We start from the raw sequence: 14,785 nt of genomic DNA, 5'->3' as shown, positions 1-14,785 counted from the left end.
TGTATACGTATAAACCGGAAGTGCGGAACTCCGCACGAATTCTGGCGGTGTCCTTGTTATTGCGCATGTATTATGAGGGAACGACATCACATCATAAGATATATATTAATCATAATTATTATTTTAAATAATTTTATAAAGACAATAGATTGAAAATACTTGGATACGATATCATTAAATATTAATATCTATAGTGAATAGTAAAGTGTATAAAAAAAAACTATGGCTTGGCTTCCGGCCAATATCAACGATAAGGACTTGTTTACCGTGTGTCTAAGTGACGTAAGAAACTTAAGAATGTCGTCAAACATTCTATATCATCAATTGCAAAAAAATAAAGATGATGTACATTCTCTTGAATAGGATTTGTCATTTTTTTTTTTTTTCCATTAATTTCAATGCAATAAATGAAAATTAAAAATTAATTAAATTTTGATTTAAAAAATAAAAATATTATTCAATGACAAAATAAATATTTTCCAATAATTTTGAATATAATAACAAGTCATGATAATATATAAATTTATATAATTAAGTTGATGCAAAATATATTTAGAGAATGAACGTTATTTATTTCTCACGATGACACTGATTGAACAGTTTGACGAGGCAGGTGTGACCCCACTTCCTTGTCCAGCAATTCATCTCGAGAACATTGCCGGACCTATGTTATTAGTTATTATTCAATCCCAAAAATATTACTACAGTTTTAATATATCAGTCTAGGGGGTCACGTCCCACTGAAATTTTTTTGTTCCAAGTGTTACGTATTCGTATAAACTTTTTTGTATCCATTGCTTGTTCATATTTCTTTGTTTTATTTTTTTTTATTCTATATATTTTTTAAATATCACAGATAGAACTTAACATTTAGTTTTCTCGCGTGCCGCGTGACATAATTCGCGGCAATGTTACTAGACACGCGATATCGACTGACTGTACAGCATATGGCGAATGTAAAAAAAAATATATATATATATGTATCTTATGTATATACATTCTCTTTCAAAATTATGACAAGTCAAAACATTAGTCAAGTTAATTTTAAATTAAATCTTTGTTAAATCTATACATATATGTCTACTAGTCACACTAATTAGACAAACGATAAACAAATTGTAAATCAACATATTGATTCATAGAATATATACATATATTTATTTATGAAGAAAAAGTAAACTTACAGAATCACGTCTCCAATGACTGAAAAAATTCAAAAAATTTATATTTCTTGAATTTTTTATTTACCGCGGATTAAAAAAAAATCTAATTTATATGAAATATATATATTTGTGGTTCGAAAAAAGAAATCTTGTAATTTTTTTTTCATTCAAGTTACAAAAAAAAATGCTTTTAAGTAAAAAAAAAAAAAACATGAAGAAATTTATAATTAGAAATATGAATTGAAAAATTTTTTTATTAAAAAACATAAATAATTTAAACTGCAAGTATATATTTATTAATGTAAAAAACAAATGGTGTTATTAATGTAAATTATGCAATAGAGGAGATGAGAAATATGAGAGAGTACTAGGCGAGAAGTTGAGTGTCGTCTCGAGTCAGTTGTACCATATACCATTTGAATCAAGTCAACCACGAGAAAGACCCTGATCACGCGATTCTAGTACGAGCACGTGCTTAGTGTTGTAAAGACAACGATTTGCGTTAAAGGAATTCCGTACCCGCAATATAAAATGAATAATAGCAACGAGGACGCATGACTTGTGACCCCTCATTATTATGATTCACTATAAAAAAAAAGGAAACTGTTTAATAAATTTAACATTACTTTTTTCTACGCACTAATACTCTCTCTCTCTAATTACTATTAAATAAATAAACAAATATATGTCATCATAAACTAAATTAAAATAAAATCATAAATTATAATTTATTAATTGCAATTTAAATGTTAAAATTCACATTCATTTAATTTACGTGATTGGCAAACTTTCAAAACTGGTGAAAAAAATTCCATTTTTTAATTTTTTAAAATTAAAAAATTTTAATTGTAAAAAAAAATTTTTTTAATTTATTTTTGTAAAATTTTTAAATAATAAACTCGTTTTTGTTTTTTTTTTTTTTTTTTTTTACGTTGACCTGAAAAAATATTAAATTTATTTATTTATTAAAAAATATGCTAAAATTTCTTTAAATTTTCTTTCAATCTCCCAAAGCATTATCTCAGCCTTGAAAATTACTTAACATTATATTAGTTTGCAAACAACTTATTCTATTACTTTAATATCATAACAAACATCCGAGTTATAAAATATTCAATAAAACTTGGATAGATAAACAGTAAAAAAAATGTAATTGTACAGATGAGAGAACCGCTAAATTGAAAAACGATAAGAAATAAACAGACATATATATATGTATATACACGAAAGTAGACTCATGGTCTGTATCTAAAAAAAACTAAACATAACAAATACACTAATGCAAAAAATTAAAGGAGCAGAAAAATTTTATAAATTTTTTAGTGATTTTTGGAAGGCTGTAACTTGGTGAAAAAAAATCGTATCGAAAATTTAAAAAAAGCATTTTATAGCTTGAAATCTCTAGTTTAAGTGTATTTTTTTCAAAATTTTTTAAAAGCTCCGATTATTGCGCAAACATGAGAAATACCGCGAGCCAAAAAATTTCTAAATTTTTTTTTTTTTTCCGAAGAGCCCACGGACCGCGGAAAAATTCTTTCAACTAAACGAATGCATACATCGTTTAGCAAATTTATTCAGCTTCAATTTGGTTTTTTTTTTAACCCCGTAAGACGATTTGTCGCAGAGATATCAGCCTTCAAACAGAAAATGATCCTTTTGGCTTTGATCTTCGATATTTCAGGTACCAATGATCGCACAGAAAGTTGAAGGGCGGCGTTGAAAACTTGAATAAATTCCCTACAAGACCCTGTCATCATTTTTTGAAAAAAAAAATTTTTTTTATTTTTAACATCCATTAGAAGAAAGTACAAAAAAATGACTTTTTTTGGTTTTTTAGTAAATCAACCGCTACTCTGCAAATATCGATAAAAAAAATAATGTTGCCAGGGACTTTTTTAGCTTAATGTACCCCCAAGACCCCTGTAAATTTTTAAATTGATCCATGGAACCGTTTTTTGGGAATCATCGATCAAAGTTTAGCTAAACAATTAAAGGAGCAAGTTTTGTTCCTTTAATTGTGCAATCATAATCAATATGAAAAAATTTTTTTTTTTCGACTTTTCTCAAATTTTTGCGTTGGTAACTCAGCAAATGCAAGGAAATGACAAAAAAAATAAAAAATTTCCAAAAAATGTCAAAAAAAAATCGAAGAAAAAAAAAATTTGAAACTTGTTTTTTGTGTTCTAAATTTTTTTTTGACATTTTTTGGAAATTTTTTATTTTTTTTGTCATTTCCTTGCATTTGCTGAGTTACCAACGCAAAAATTTGAGAAAAGTCGAAAAAAAAAAATTTTTTCATATTGATTATGATTGCACAATTAAAGGAACAAAACTTGCTCCTTTAATTGTTTAGCTAAACTTTGATTGATGATTCCCAAAAAACGGTTCGATAGATCAATTTAAAAATTTACAGGGGTCTTGGGGGTACATTAAGCTAAAAAAGTCCCTGGCAACATTATTTTTTTTATCGATATTTGCAGAGTAGCGGTTGATTTACTAAAAAACCAAAAAAAGTCATTTTTTTGTACTTTCTTCTAATGGATGTTAAAAATAAAAAAAATTTTTTTTTTCAAAAAATGATGACAGGGTCTTGTAGGGAATTTATTCAAGTTTTCAACGCCGCCCTTCAACTTTCTGTGCGATCATTGGTACCTGAAATATCGAAGATCAAAGCCAAAAGGATCATTTTCTGTTTGAAGGCTGATATCTCTGCGACAAATCGTCTTACGGGGTTAAAAAAAAAACCAAATTGAAGCTGAATAAATTTGCTAAACGATGTATGCATTCGTTTAGTTGAAAGAATTTTTCCGCGGTCCGTGGGCTCTTCGGAAAAAAAAAAAAAATTTAGAAATTTTTTGGCTCGCGGTATTTCTCATGTTTGCGCAATAATCGGAGCTTTTAAAAAATTTTGAAAAAAATACACTTAAACTAGAGATTTCAAGCTATAAAATGCTTTTTTTAAATTTTCGATACGATTTTTTTTCACCAAGTTACAGCCTTCCAAAAATCACTAAAAAATTTATAAAATTTTTCTGCTCCTTTAATTTTTTGCATTATTTATTTATTTATTTATTTAATAAATTTTTATTTGACCCTGAAGCTCAGCTCCCTAAGGGCCATAATACATGAAATATACATTAAATTAAATTATAGTATAGTATAATATTAATAATCATTTTAATAATACTAAATAACACTTATAACGTAAATTTTTAAGTTATGATTACTATTAATGTTCATTGACTTAATAAGAAATGTATGTGAAAAAATATATAAGATATATAATATATAATATATAAAATATAACATATAAAAAGATAACATATAAAAAGAGATCGAAACATATACATAAAAATACATCTCGCATATTTTAATTATTGTAAATCTGTAGTTCTTTCAAAAAATCTAGTATAACAGGCTGTTCTAAACTCAGTATAATTATTCATAGCTACTATTTCCGATGGCAATTGATTCCATAATCTAATAGCTGAGAATAGAAATGATTTCTCATATGATACTGTTCTACAAGATGGTTGATAAAAAACATCATTTTGTCTCGCCGCACGACCACGAACAGATAAAAGTATACGGAAATTTTCTCGCAGAATAGGGTCATGATTAAGATGTAGCATTTTATACACTATACAACAAATTAAAAATTCCCGTCTACTTTGTAATGTTAACCAACCAAGTTGTTTTCTGTATGGGGTTATATGATCGTAACGACGTAATTGAAAGATAAATCTAATGCATGCGTTGAATTTACGTTGTAGTCTTGTTTGAAGTACACCAGATATGTTAGAAAATACAGCAGAACAATAATCAAACGTAGGAAAGACTAGAGCAACCACTAGCTTTCTCCGCATAGTAGTATTGAAGATCTTATTATTTATTTTGAGACGAGCAAGACAACTCATAGCTCGATTACTAACAGCAATAGCTTGCTCATGCCACGACAGAGTGTCATCAATAATAACCCCAAGATATTTTAATGACTTGACATATTCAATGGTCTTCCCGTTTACTACTATTTTCAGCGCATTAACACATGTGGGATCTCGCACATGCTGCGGGCTACCTAAGATAATAGCTTTCGTTTTATCAGGATTTAGTCTTAAATAATTTTCAGTACACCAGCTATTGATCTTTATGATAATGTTGTTGAGTTTTTCTATAGTTTCATCAATGATTGACAGCGAGCATGTTATATAAACAATGAGATCATCAGCATAGAAAATGTGATTACAATCGATTAGAGATCCCAAGTCTGAGATAAAAATAGCATACAATAATGGCCCAAGAACACTTCCTTGAGGAACTCCACTTCGATTGTACTTCCACGATGATAAGAGATTTTCTAACCTTACTGCTTGACGTCTGTTTGTTAAATAGGAGTAGAACCATTTGAGAGTATTTTCAGAGAAATTGTAGGCACGAAGCTTCTTTAATAGTAACAAATGATTAACACTATCAAATGCTTTCGTAAAATCAAATGATATAGCAATTGTAATTGAACGGTTATCTATACCAGATCTGATATCATCACAGAAGCGTAGTAAAGCTGTCTGTGTACTCATTCCTTTCATAAATCCTGTTTGATATCGATCTAGTATGTTATTGCCTACTAGATATTCTATAATCTGATCATAGATGCACCGCTCTAGAACCTTAGATAGTGGACACAGTATTGATATTGGCCTATAATCCCCAAATATTCGTGGATCTTTGATTTTAGGTATAGGTATTATTAGCGAATCCTTCCATTGATGAGGAAACTCACAACGTGTCAGACTAGTATTAAATAAGTCCACAATTTGTTTTGAGTAGAATGATATTAAGCGTTTATAATACCGAATTGATAGACCATCCGGACCAACTGCACTAGTAGTTATTCTACTTAGGTTCTTTTTAACATCATCAGGTGTGATATTAACAAAGTCAAACTGGTTTATACTATATGGAGTAATACAGGCTAACTTTAACTGCTGATCATCATTACTTGCATCACCCACCGACACAAAATAGCTATTTAATCCATTAATATCAAGATCACGCGGACATGTTGACAATGTTGATTTAAGGAGTCCTAATCTTCTGAAGTCGTCCCAGATAATTTTCGGAGTACGAACATAGGTGAATCTTGATTGGAAAAACTCACGTTTAGCAGCTGTAATTTTTTGCTTTACCAGACGTCTAACATTGCAATATTCAACATAAGCATATCCCGTTCTTCTAAAAACCCTGTATAGTTTATTTCTTCTACGTTGGATGATTCGTATATCATCTGTGATCCATGGAGCTGGTGGTCTAGAAACCTTTATTAGACGTTCAGGAGCAATCGAGTTAACAACATTACAAATGCTTACATTCAGACAGTTGACTGAATCATCTATAGGGCACCTATTATCAATATTCGGCAATTCAGCTTCACAAAGTGAATCAGCTATTGATTCTTGGTTGATCAGACTCCAGTTCCTGTATTTAATTATTTTCGCTGTTTGTTTTGGGACGTTATAATCAAGTACAATTGAAATAACGTCATGACCAGATAGAAAAGGTTCAGTAGATTGATTTGATTCCATAACATTTGAAGAATCATTAACTATGCAGTGATCTATCCAAGTATGGGATGAAGCAGTGTGATGTGTAGGAGTAAAGTTAACCAAGTGTAGATTATGGAAATTACAAAAATCAGTTAGGTAAGACGATTCATAATAGTGTTGTAGTAGATTAATATTAAGATCTCCAATTATTACTATATTTTTATATAAATGAAATAAATTATCAAATTCTTGTTCAAAGTTATCTAACATCGCCGTGTTTGGCGGTCTATAAATAGTTGAAAGTAATATTTTATTATTAGCTGTAGACCATATTTCAATTATCAAATATTCAGGATATCCTGAAGTAACATTTGATGAGCAAGAAACAACTCGTGAAGATAATGTATCCCGAACATAGATTGCCACCCCACCTCCATGGCGTAACTTCCGATCATTTCTATGTAAATGAAACATCGGTAAGCAGATCTGAGCATCAACTATATTAGTAGTCAACCATGTTTCAGATATAGCTATAACATCGTAATAGTTATCATTGAAGAAATCTCGAAACTCATCGATGTGAGGTGTAATTGATTGAGCATTTAGATGACAGATTTTTAATTTATTTTGAGGTCGAGAATTCAACAAAACTGATATACGGGGTGTAGAGTCAATGAACATTAGATTATGTTATAGCAGATGCTGACGAAGAATCTCCATCCCATTGGATGGAAGTAGTTTTAAAGGTGGCTTTTCAGAAGAAAATCTAACAAAAACAAACGAAGCAGCAATCCACACATTTTTTGATGGTAATTTCTTATACTCAGTAAGAATCTGCTTCTTTAATTTGTAAAGTGTCGATGGATGTCTGCGATGTATACGTACAGGATCATTAGATAAATTTGACGTTTTGATTAAGACATTACTCGGTATATTTGTATGTTTAGCATTAGTGTATATAAGATATAAAATAAAGATGACAATAACGATTTAACTTTTCTAGTATGTAATCTCTGTCGCCGTTTAGTCTGGCAGCAAAGATGGGGGCGGTCTGGTCTCGCGGTTTCTGTTTTGTTGCATTCGAATTCAACTGCATGCACCACGTCCTCATTCGCGTCTATTATTCATTTTCAGTCAAAGAGCCAAATGAATGCACACATCATCCCCTCTCCAACACACACACACACACACACGTCCTCGACCTCTTTATAACCTTGTCACACACCAATTTTAAGTAAATACTTTTCAATCATATTCATAATAATTAATATTATAAATTATTAATTGAAATAAAAATCTAAAGCTGTAAAATTTAATCACGATATTAAAAATAAATAATTTAAAGTTTTTATAAAATTTATAGTGTACTATGCGTTAAAACGAGTAAAATAAAAGCAGAAAAAACTCGGCTCGTACGTGAGTAAATTATTCATATTAAAATAACTCATATATGCAATACAACGCATGCATTTTATTTATTTTATAAAAATCCACCAATAATATTAAATATATAAATTTTTATATTTTTAAATTCAAAAATTTAATAGAAAAAAAAAAAAAAAAAAAAATTAATTTGACTTGAATTAAAATAAATTTTATTTATGTCAACTAATTAGATTATATAACTCAATCATGTCGAGAGAAATTATCGACCTTCTGTCCTTGAGTTTGTATCAATATATATATATATATATATATATATATATATATATAGCAGTAGGATGCTAGACACTGTCCATTACTTGGTGATTACTGATCCATTCAACTGTTCAATCATCATTAACATCACACAGTTATACACTCTAATCTCATTACATATTATCACTACTCTTATCTAATTTTATTCTAATTACTGCACAGTCTGATATGGAGATAAAAAAAAAATAAAATATAAATATGAATTCATCCGCTCATTTGTGATAATGATAACAGTAATTTTGAATAGTAATAATAAATAAAGATAATTGGTTTATATGTAATTTATTTTGTCGGTTAAATAATAAAAAAAATTGAGTATAAAAACAGCTGTTTGAGTCTTATGCAAGTAACAAAGATATTATATGTAAACGATTAAGTGGGTGGCTAGATGTTGGTGGGCGAAGTCACGACAGTTGAATATTCAATTCTTGCGTGTTACTTCAATGTTAAAATTATTTATAATCATCAGTGTATACGTGCTCAAATTGTGTGCATTAATTACAATAACTAACTACAATAGGTCAATTGATAAGATAATTTATTTTTTAACAATTAATTATAAACAATAAAGAATAAAAAAAAGTATTGAATAACTCATTTACTTCAATAATATTATTGACAATTTATGATGTAATTGTAACCATGTCAGAAATTAAGTTGAATTCCGGTAATTAATAAATTTATGAGTTTCATAAATTTAAAAGTAATTATTTTAATTTTATTTTATCAAGCAATAATGATTTATATGTAAATCGAAATTTATTTATGTTTAGTAATAAAAATTATTTTCCGATCATGCTATTTTATAAAATACGAGTGTAAATTTAAAATTACCGCCTTTATCGTATTTACACGAACGATAAAGGATCATTTGTGACATCCATAGCAATTTAAATTCAAGGAAAAACATATCATAGTTAAATTCATTTAATAACGAATGCGCTTACATAAAATTTTTTTTTTTCAAGTTAAAAATCCATTAACTTTTCAAAACAGTAACACACTTATTCTTATTCGCCACCCGCGTAAAAGTTTATTGTCATTTGACAACATTTTTCAATTGTATAAACTTTTATTTTTACGAAAGAAAAATTTAAACTATAATGTTTTTTCAATTAACATCGGAATAGTGTTAATTTTTCGAAAAAAAAAAAATATTTTACATAAAACTATTATATGAAATTTTAATAATAATTTTTTTTTCTTCATTGAAATCTATAAAATTGCTAATAATAAAAAATAAAAAAATAAAATAAATATTTAATAGTATAAAAATGTTTACCTTGGTTTTATCCGCAGCCTCCTCTTAACGTTCCACTTGTAAAATGGCACAACACTTAAACTTTTAAAATATTTATGTTATTTATTTATTCTCTATCACAATTATTTAAATCCCATGGTGTACTATTATTACAATAACGTATTAACAATAAAGTACCATCACAATTAACCACTGTTTCAAATAACCAATGCGATAAATGTTTTTCTGAGTTTATCTGTTATCGTCATTAATCATTTTCCATTTTAATTAATCACTTTAATATAAAAATAATAATAAAAATAACAAACAAATTATATCTAATAAAAAAAACCAATTGAATCTCATTTAGATGTATTGATTACACACACACACACACACACAGACACACACACATACTCAGTATTTTTATGCAACTTAATAAATATATAACAGTCTAACTGTTCATAGATAAAAGTAATAATAATAATAATAAAAAATAACAAAACAATTGGCAATGGTTAATGGTTAATTAATTAAATCAGACAAACACTGCCAGAATAATTCTAGCATTAAATATAAATAAAATTCTCCAATCCTACGAGCCGATATCAATTAATTTAATTGCAAGTATATCGCGTTATTAAAAAAAATAAAAACTCCAATTCACTTCAAATGAGAAAAAAAAAAAAAAAAAAAAGTAAAAAAAAAAAAACACGACAATTAAAACACTTAATCAAACTCACGTTGGTTTTTTTTAAAAATAATGAGCCTCTTCAATAATTATTTTAAGATTACCGAGACAAGAGTCCACACTTTATTTGTCGAAAATTATTATAATTGTTCCTTTTTTTTTTTTTTTTTTTGTTTTGTTATTTTGGAAGCACAACAGCCACGACAGTCAAGCCCGGCGTTCATCCAGATGTCACACTACCAGATTTACTTTTTTTTTTTTACATACCCAACGTTAGTAGTACCACTGTACTCTTTGTAATCTAAAAAAAAAAAAAAACAAAGAAAAAAAAAATCAATTAATTAATTAGATAAAAAAAATTAAAGAAATTCATCCATTTTATTTCCATTAATGCAATTTAAAAGTAAAACTAAATTTACACCCTTGACTGTGAAGATAAAGACTGAAGATAACTAAAAAAAAAACATCGACGACGACGACGACCTCGTCGATGATTACAACCCCAAGCATTAACTTTTTTTGAATTTTTCTCTTCACCCAGCCCTTTTTATTTTATCTAATATTTAAAATTTATCAAACACTAATTATTACATACCTAGTACTTAATATCTAATAATAATAATAAACAACTTTCTCCTCGCAGCAGATTATTTTTAAAACAAACATTCTATCGACTATTTATCGAAACAACTCTAGCAATAGATTAAATACTTGATGATAAATTGTTTAAAATACGAGTTAAAAAAAACCATGTACTTAAATAATTTAAAATGAAAAAGAAAAAGAAAAACTACCGGTTTAATAAACATTAAATAGATTGACACATGCTTACGTGAGCCCTAGTTAAAGCCAACTACTCAGTGACTACTCAGTACTAGCAGTACTCCCGCTCCCGCCTCATCCGCGAGTACTTTCGTTGACTCTGCTGCGGAATCAACAAAAGGCGAATCCACAATAATAATTATTATCTTACGTAGTTTCTTTTCCTTTTTCCTTTTTCCTTTTTCACTACTCGATGTAATAAAACTCTTAACTCTCTTAACAATACAATAGAATAAACGGAAACAGCTGACTGGTAACTACCGATTACCGATACCAACCAATACCAACCAATACCAACGTCCAAATGTATATAGTAATAATAAGAATACACACGCGGTTCATACAAATGAAAATAAGAAAAGAAATAAGTGAAAAATAAAATAGAGGTGGCGAGTGCGCCCCCGCCGCAGATTAACGCGGACTCCAAAACGAGGAACCTCGTCGACGGTGATAATAATCGACGACAATCGACGATACTCGACGTCGTCGTCGAGAGTCGGTTGTAGTCGGTTATAGTCGGTCATTGTCGTTCTCGGCGTCCATATTTTTTAATTTATGGTTTTGATCGTTCTCCGGTCGAGTTCAAAATTCAACAAAACGACGTCGCCACTGTGCACTGTCTTAAGTCTTGGCTCACAATTTACGATTCGCTGATTGTCGCTGATACCGTACTACCTAGTGTTCATATAATTTACGAAAAATAAAATTTTAAAAACTAAATAAATAAAGTAAAAATAATAAAAAAACGGCTTACGTTGAAATATCACGGAAGGGGTAGACGTAGACAACCAAAAAAGCACAGAAGAGTGTCCAAGTGTGAGGAAACAAATTTGTCAAGGAAATTATAACCTGTATTTTTGAAATGCTTTCTGTAATTCTGTCATTGGTGATTTATTCGGCACAATTTACTTGATTTAAATCATTATTTTTTTTGTTTTGTTTTGTTTTTTTTTTTTTGTTTATTTTTTTTTTTTTTCATCATTTAATTTTATTATTGCGAGGGTGAATTTGATTTTTTTTAAATTTAAAATTTAAAATAAAAAACAAGATGAAAATTTCAGTTAAAATTCTCCAAGGACGAGAGTGTGTAGTTGAGGTACGTGGATAATTTATTTACTCAAGCAATCAATCATGTATCGTTTTTTTTTTTTTTTTTTTTTCTACATTTACGAGAGATATTATCAATTAATTAATAAAAATGAATTATTTATATTTTACTAGATATCACCGTCGGAGACAGTTTTGGAACTGAAAAATAAAGTCAGCGAACTTTTGGGTGTGGATGTGCCTCAACAAAAACTTTTACTAACTGGCAAAGCACTTGCAGGTTATTTTTATTTACTTAATTAATTTGCAATATAATAATAGTTTATTATCAAGATTTATTGGTAGATTAATTAATAAATATATCGATGGTTATTGCAGATGAAAACCCTTTGAGTTTCTATCCTGGTATAAAAGATGGTAGCAAATTAAATCTGGTAGTCAGAAAGACAACCCAAGAATCAGGTGATGAAAAATCACAATCGGTACAAAAATACGGAACTGCATTATTGCGGGAATCGGTATCGAAAGTATTGAAAAAATATTACAGTCAAACAGAAACTGAGTCAATTATAAATGAACTGGTCAAAGATTTGAGGACCAAAGTTAATAATCTTAGTTTTGATGATTTGGAGAGATTAGCTACTGCTTTACTTCAAGATCAAGAAAATATAGTATGATGATGTAATATTTCATAATAATAATATTATTATTATTTACTATTTCATATTTAACAATTTATTATTATTATTAATATTACTATTGTAATAATAGTTTTACTGAATTAATATTACGTTTTTTATTGTAATTATTACTTAATAATCATGGCATACCGTAATTATTAATGCTTTCACGCAATAATAAATTTTAGTTATCAGCAAAATCATTTTTTTTAATTGTAACAATTCATCAACAAATATATTGATTTATAATTGATAATGATTATTATTATTTGTATAAATAAAAATTAAGTTTTATCAAAATTTAATTTTAATTTATTAAAAAACATGTATGAAAAATAAAAAATTATTTTACATTTAATTTTCAGTATTTTATTATTAAGGATCAGCTAAATCTAATTGTCTGAAATATCTTGCTACTAGACAGATAAAAAGATTCATAGTTGATACTATACTGTCATCACTAGAAGCCTGCAAAAGAAAAAATAAATAAATAAATAATTAAGTTTATATAATTTTATAATTATTTATATAGTTAATTGAGCGTTTTACTAAATTAGCTCGAGCACGTGAACAAGCCCGTGCTAATGTCCTTAAACATGAACAGATATCAGGGTTCAATGGAATTTCTAAGACACTCAGCAAGGCATAGATCCAACGTCCTAATTCAGAGCTAAGACCTTTAGTATCTACTTGTTCTACAAGATACTCTAGTACTTGTTCAACTAAAGGTTGGTTCATTGAAAAAATAATATCTAGTGTTGGAACATGAGGGTCTTGGTCAGCCGATCCAAGACAAAAATTAATCCAGTCTGTTTGATCATCAGCGTCTGGCTGGAAATTAAATTTAAATATTAAACTATTCATTAATGTTATATTGTGAAGCGAAATATTAACAAGACTATTTCAGACAAAGACTAGATTTTAAAACAAAATTAAATTGACAACTCGGCTAACTGAAATGACAAGATTTTATTCTAAAACAAAATTGAAATATAAAAAATCAACAACTAGACCGTCCTTTGTTCGATAGGACATTAAAACTACAAGTTTCAGAGTAGATAATAAAAAATAAAGACTTACAAGCACTGATATTGATTTTTTTTTACTCCTGCAATTCTCCCTTTCAATTTTAAGTCCAGCTACATTAAGTCTCAGCTTTGAAAAATCAGCAACCTGGCAATTTTGCCACTCCAATGTTGGACATAACGTTTCTGGAGCTTCAACACATCCTGCCAACTTTTTCAACACCATCCATTTATTATTTCCTTCGAATTAGTAATTACTATCAAAATTCTCATTAGCGAAAATAAAAAATAAATAATACTTACATGTTCAACATCAACAGTAGGTTTCTTTAATTTTTTACTATCAATATTTGCTACGACAATATCATCACACTGCTTTGCTTCGACTCTGAAATTCATTTTATAATTAAATTATCAATAATTAATAATTATAAATAAATATAAATAAAATAATTACACGACACGCTTTATGTATTCTTCACCAGAGTTTGGAGGCTTTGAGAAATCAATTTCCTCATCAATATCTCCAACAAATAATGCTGGTTCACGAAATGATTCGGTCATTATTTTAATTATATGATTTTTTTTTTTTTATCTTCTTCAAAGAATGAATAAAATTAATAATTATTTATTTATTTTTTATTATGTATATTACAACATGTGTTGTCTAGATGGTCTAGATCATGAAGATTTAGGTGCTTTTTGTTTATTGATAATAATAATGTGGGTGTCATACATATGTACGACATCTACACTCAGTGACATCTATATTCAATAATTAAATTACAACTGTACTTAATAATCTCCATAACATACATATTTATAATTGTGACGTTTATGACCACTATTAAATTACCGCGGATATTTAATATTTTT

At 28.2% G+C, this 14,785-nt stretch overlaps 4 protein-coding genes across 6 annotated transcripts in view; 1 reads left to right on the top strand and 3 right to left on the bottom strand.

Moving 5' to 3' along the window:
* The window catches only part of LOC130663957 (dentin sialophosphoprotein), a 44,146-nt gene extending 32,574 nt beyond the window's left edge, over nucleotides 1-11,572 (bottom strand). Inside the window, exons 1-3 of one of the 3 annotated variants that reach the window (XM_057463550.1) lie at nucleotides 10,931-11,572; nucleotides 10,603-10,636; nucleotides 9,687-9,939 (exon numbers count right to left, since the gene is read on the bottom strand). The gene's annotated coding sequence lies outside the window, so the exon portion shown is untranslated. Of the gene's footprint in view, nucleotides 1-9,686; nucleotides 9,958-10,602; nucleotides 10,637-10,930 lie in introns of those variants that run through there. The other 2 variants (XM_057463551.1, XM_057463552.1) reach the window with 2 other exon arrangements.
* On the bottom strand, nucleotides 4,538-7,387 carry LOC130663635 (uncharacterized). Its single transcript, XM_057462978.1, has one exon. The coding sequence runs from the start codon at nucleotides 7,385-7,387 to the stop codon at nucleotides 4,538-4,540; it is 2,850 nt and encodes a 949-aa protein (XP_057318961.1).
* Nucleotides 11,573-11,728: 156 nt separating the features above from the next.
* On the top strand, nucleotides 11,729-13,106 carry LOC130663962 (ubiquitin-like protein 4A-B). Its single transcript, XM_057463557.1, has 3 exons — nucleotides 11,729-12,253; nucleotides 12,379-12,484; nucleotides 12,583-13,106. Exons 1-3 carry the CDS (start codon nucleotides 12,206-12,208, stop codon nucleotides 12,879-12,881), a joined length of 453 nt encoding a protein of 150 aa, XP_057319540.1. The 5' UTR covers nucleotides 11,729-12,205; the 3' UTR covers nucleotides 12,882-13,106.
* Nucleotides 13,107-13,195: 89 nt separating this feature from the next.
* On the bottom strand, nucleotides 13,196-14,702 carry LOC130663961 (gem-associated protein 2). Its single transcript, XM_057463555.1, has 5 exons — nucleotides 14,367-14,702; nucleotides 14,213-14,297; nucleotides 13,965-14,120; nucleotides 13,434-13,715; nucleotides 13,196-13,352 (listed from the first exon to the last, which is right to left on the bottom strand). Exons 1-5 carry the CDS (start codon nucleotides 14,471-14,473, stop codon nucleotides 13,260-13,262), a joined length of 723 nt encoding a protein of 240 aa, XP_057319538.1. The 5' UTR covers nucleotides 14,474-14,702; the 3' UTR covers nucleotides 13,196-13,259.
* Between the last annotated feature and the right edge of the window lie 83 nt (nucleotides 14,703-14,785).

The sequence above is a fragment of the Microplitis mediator genome, chromosome 2 (genome assembly GCF_029852145.1).
Source record: "Microplitis mediator isolate UGA2020A chromosome 2, iyMicMedi2.1, whole genome shotgun sequence".
NCBI lineage: Eukaryota > Metazoa > Arthropoda > Insecta > Hymenoptera > Braconidae > Microplitis > Microplitis mediator.
Note: the sequence above shows the minus strand (reverse complement) of the source record. Positions and strands in the feature narration are given on the sequence as shown.

Bases quoted from the DNA above. Each gene is read 5' to 3' on its own strand.
- LOC130663635 (XM_057462978.1), bottom strand. From the start codon at position 7,387: ATGTTCATTGACTCTACACCCCGTATATCAGTTTTGTTGAATTCTCGA.
- LOC130663962 (XM_057463557.1), top strand. From the start codon at position 12,206: ATGAAAATTTCAGTTAAAATTCTCCAAGGACGAGAGTGTGTAGTTGAG. The intron at 12,254-12,378 runs GTACGTGGATAA...ATATTTTACTAG, and splicing joins GACGAGAGTGTGTAGTTGAG to ATATCACCGTCGGAGACAGT. The intron at 12,485-12,582 runs GTTATTTTTATT...TGGTTATTGCAG, and splicing joins AACTGGCAAAGCACTTGCAG to ATGAAAACCCTTTGAGTTTC.
- LOC130663961 (XM_057463555.1), bottom strand. From the start codon at position 14,473: ATGACCGAATCATTTCGTGAACCAGCATTATTTGTTGGAGATATTGAT. The intron at 14,298-14,366 runs GTAATTATTTTA...AATGAATTTCAG, and splicing joins GAATACATAAAGCGTGTCGT to AGTCGAAGCAAAGCAGTGTG. The intron at 14,121-14,212 runs GTAAGTATTATT...GTGTTGAAAAAG, and splicing joins CTACTGTTGATGTTGAACAT to TTGGCAGGATGTGTTGAAGC.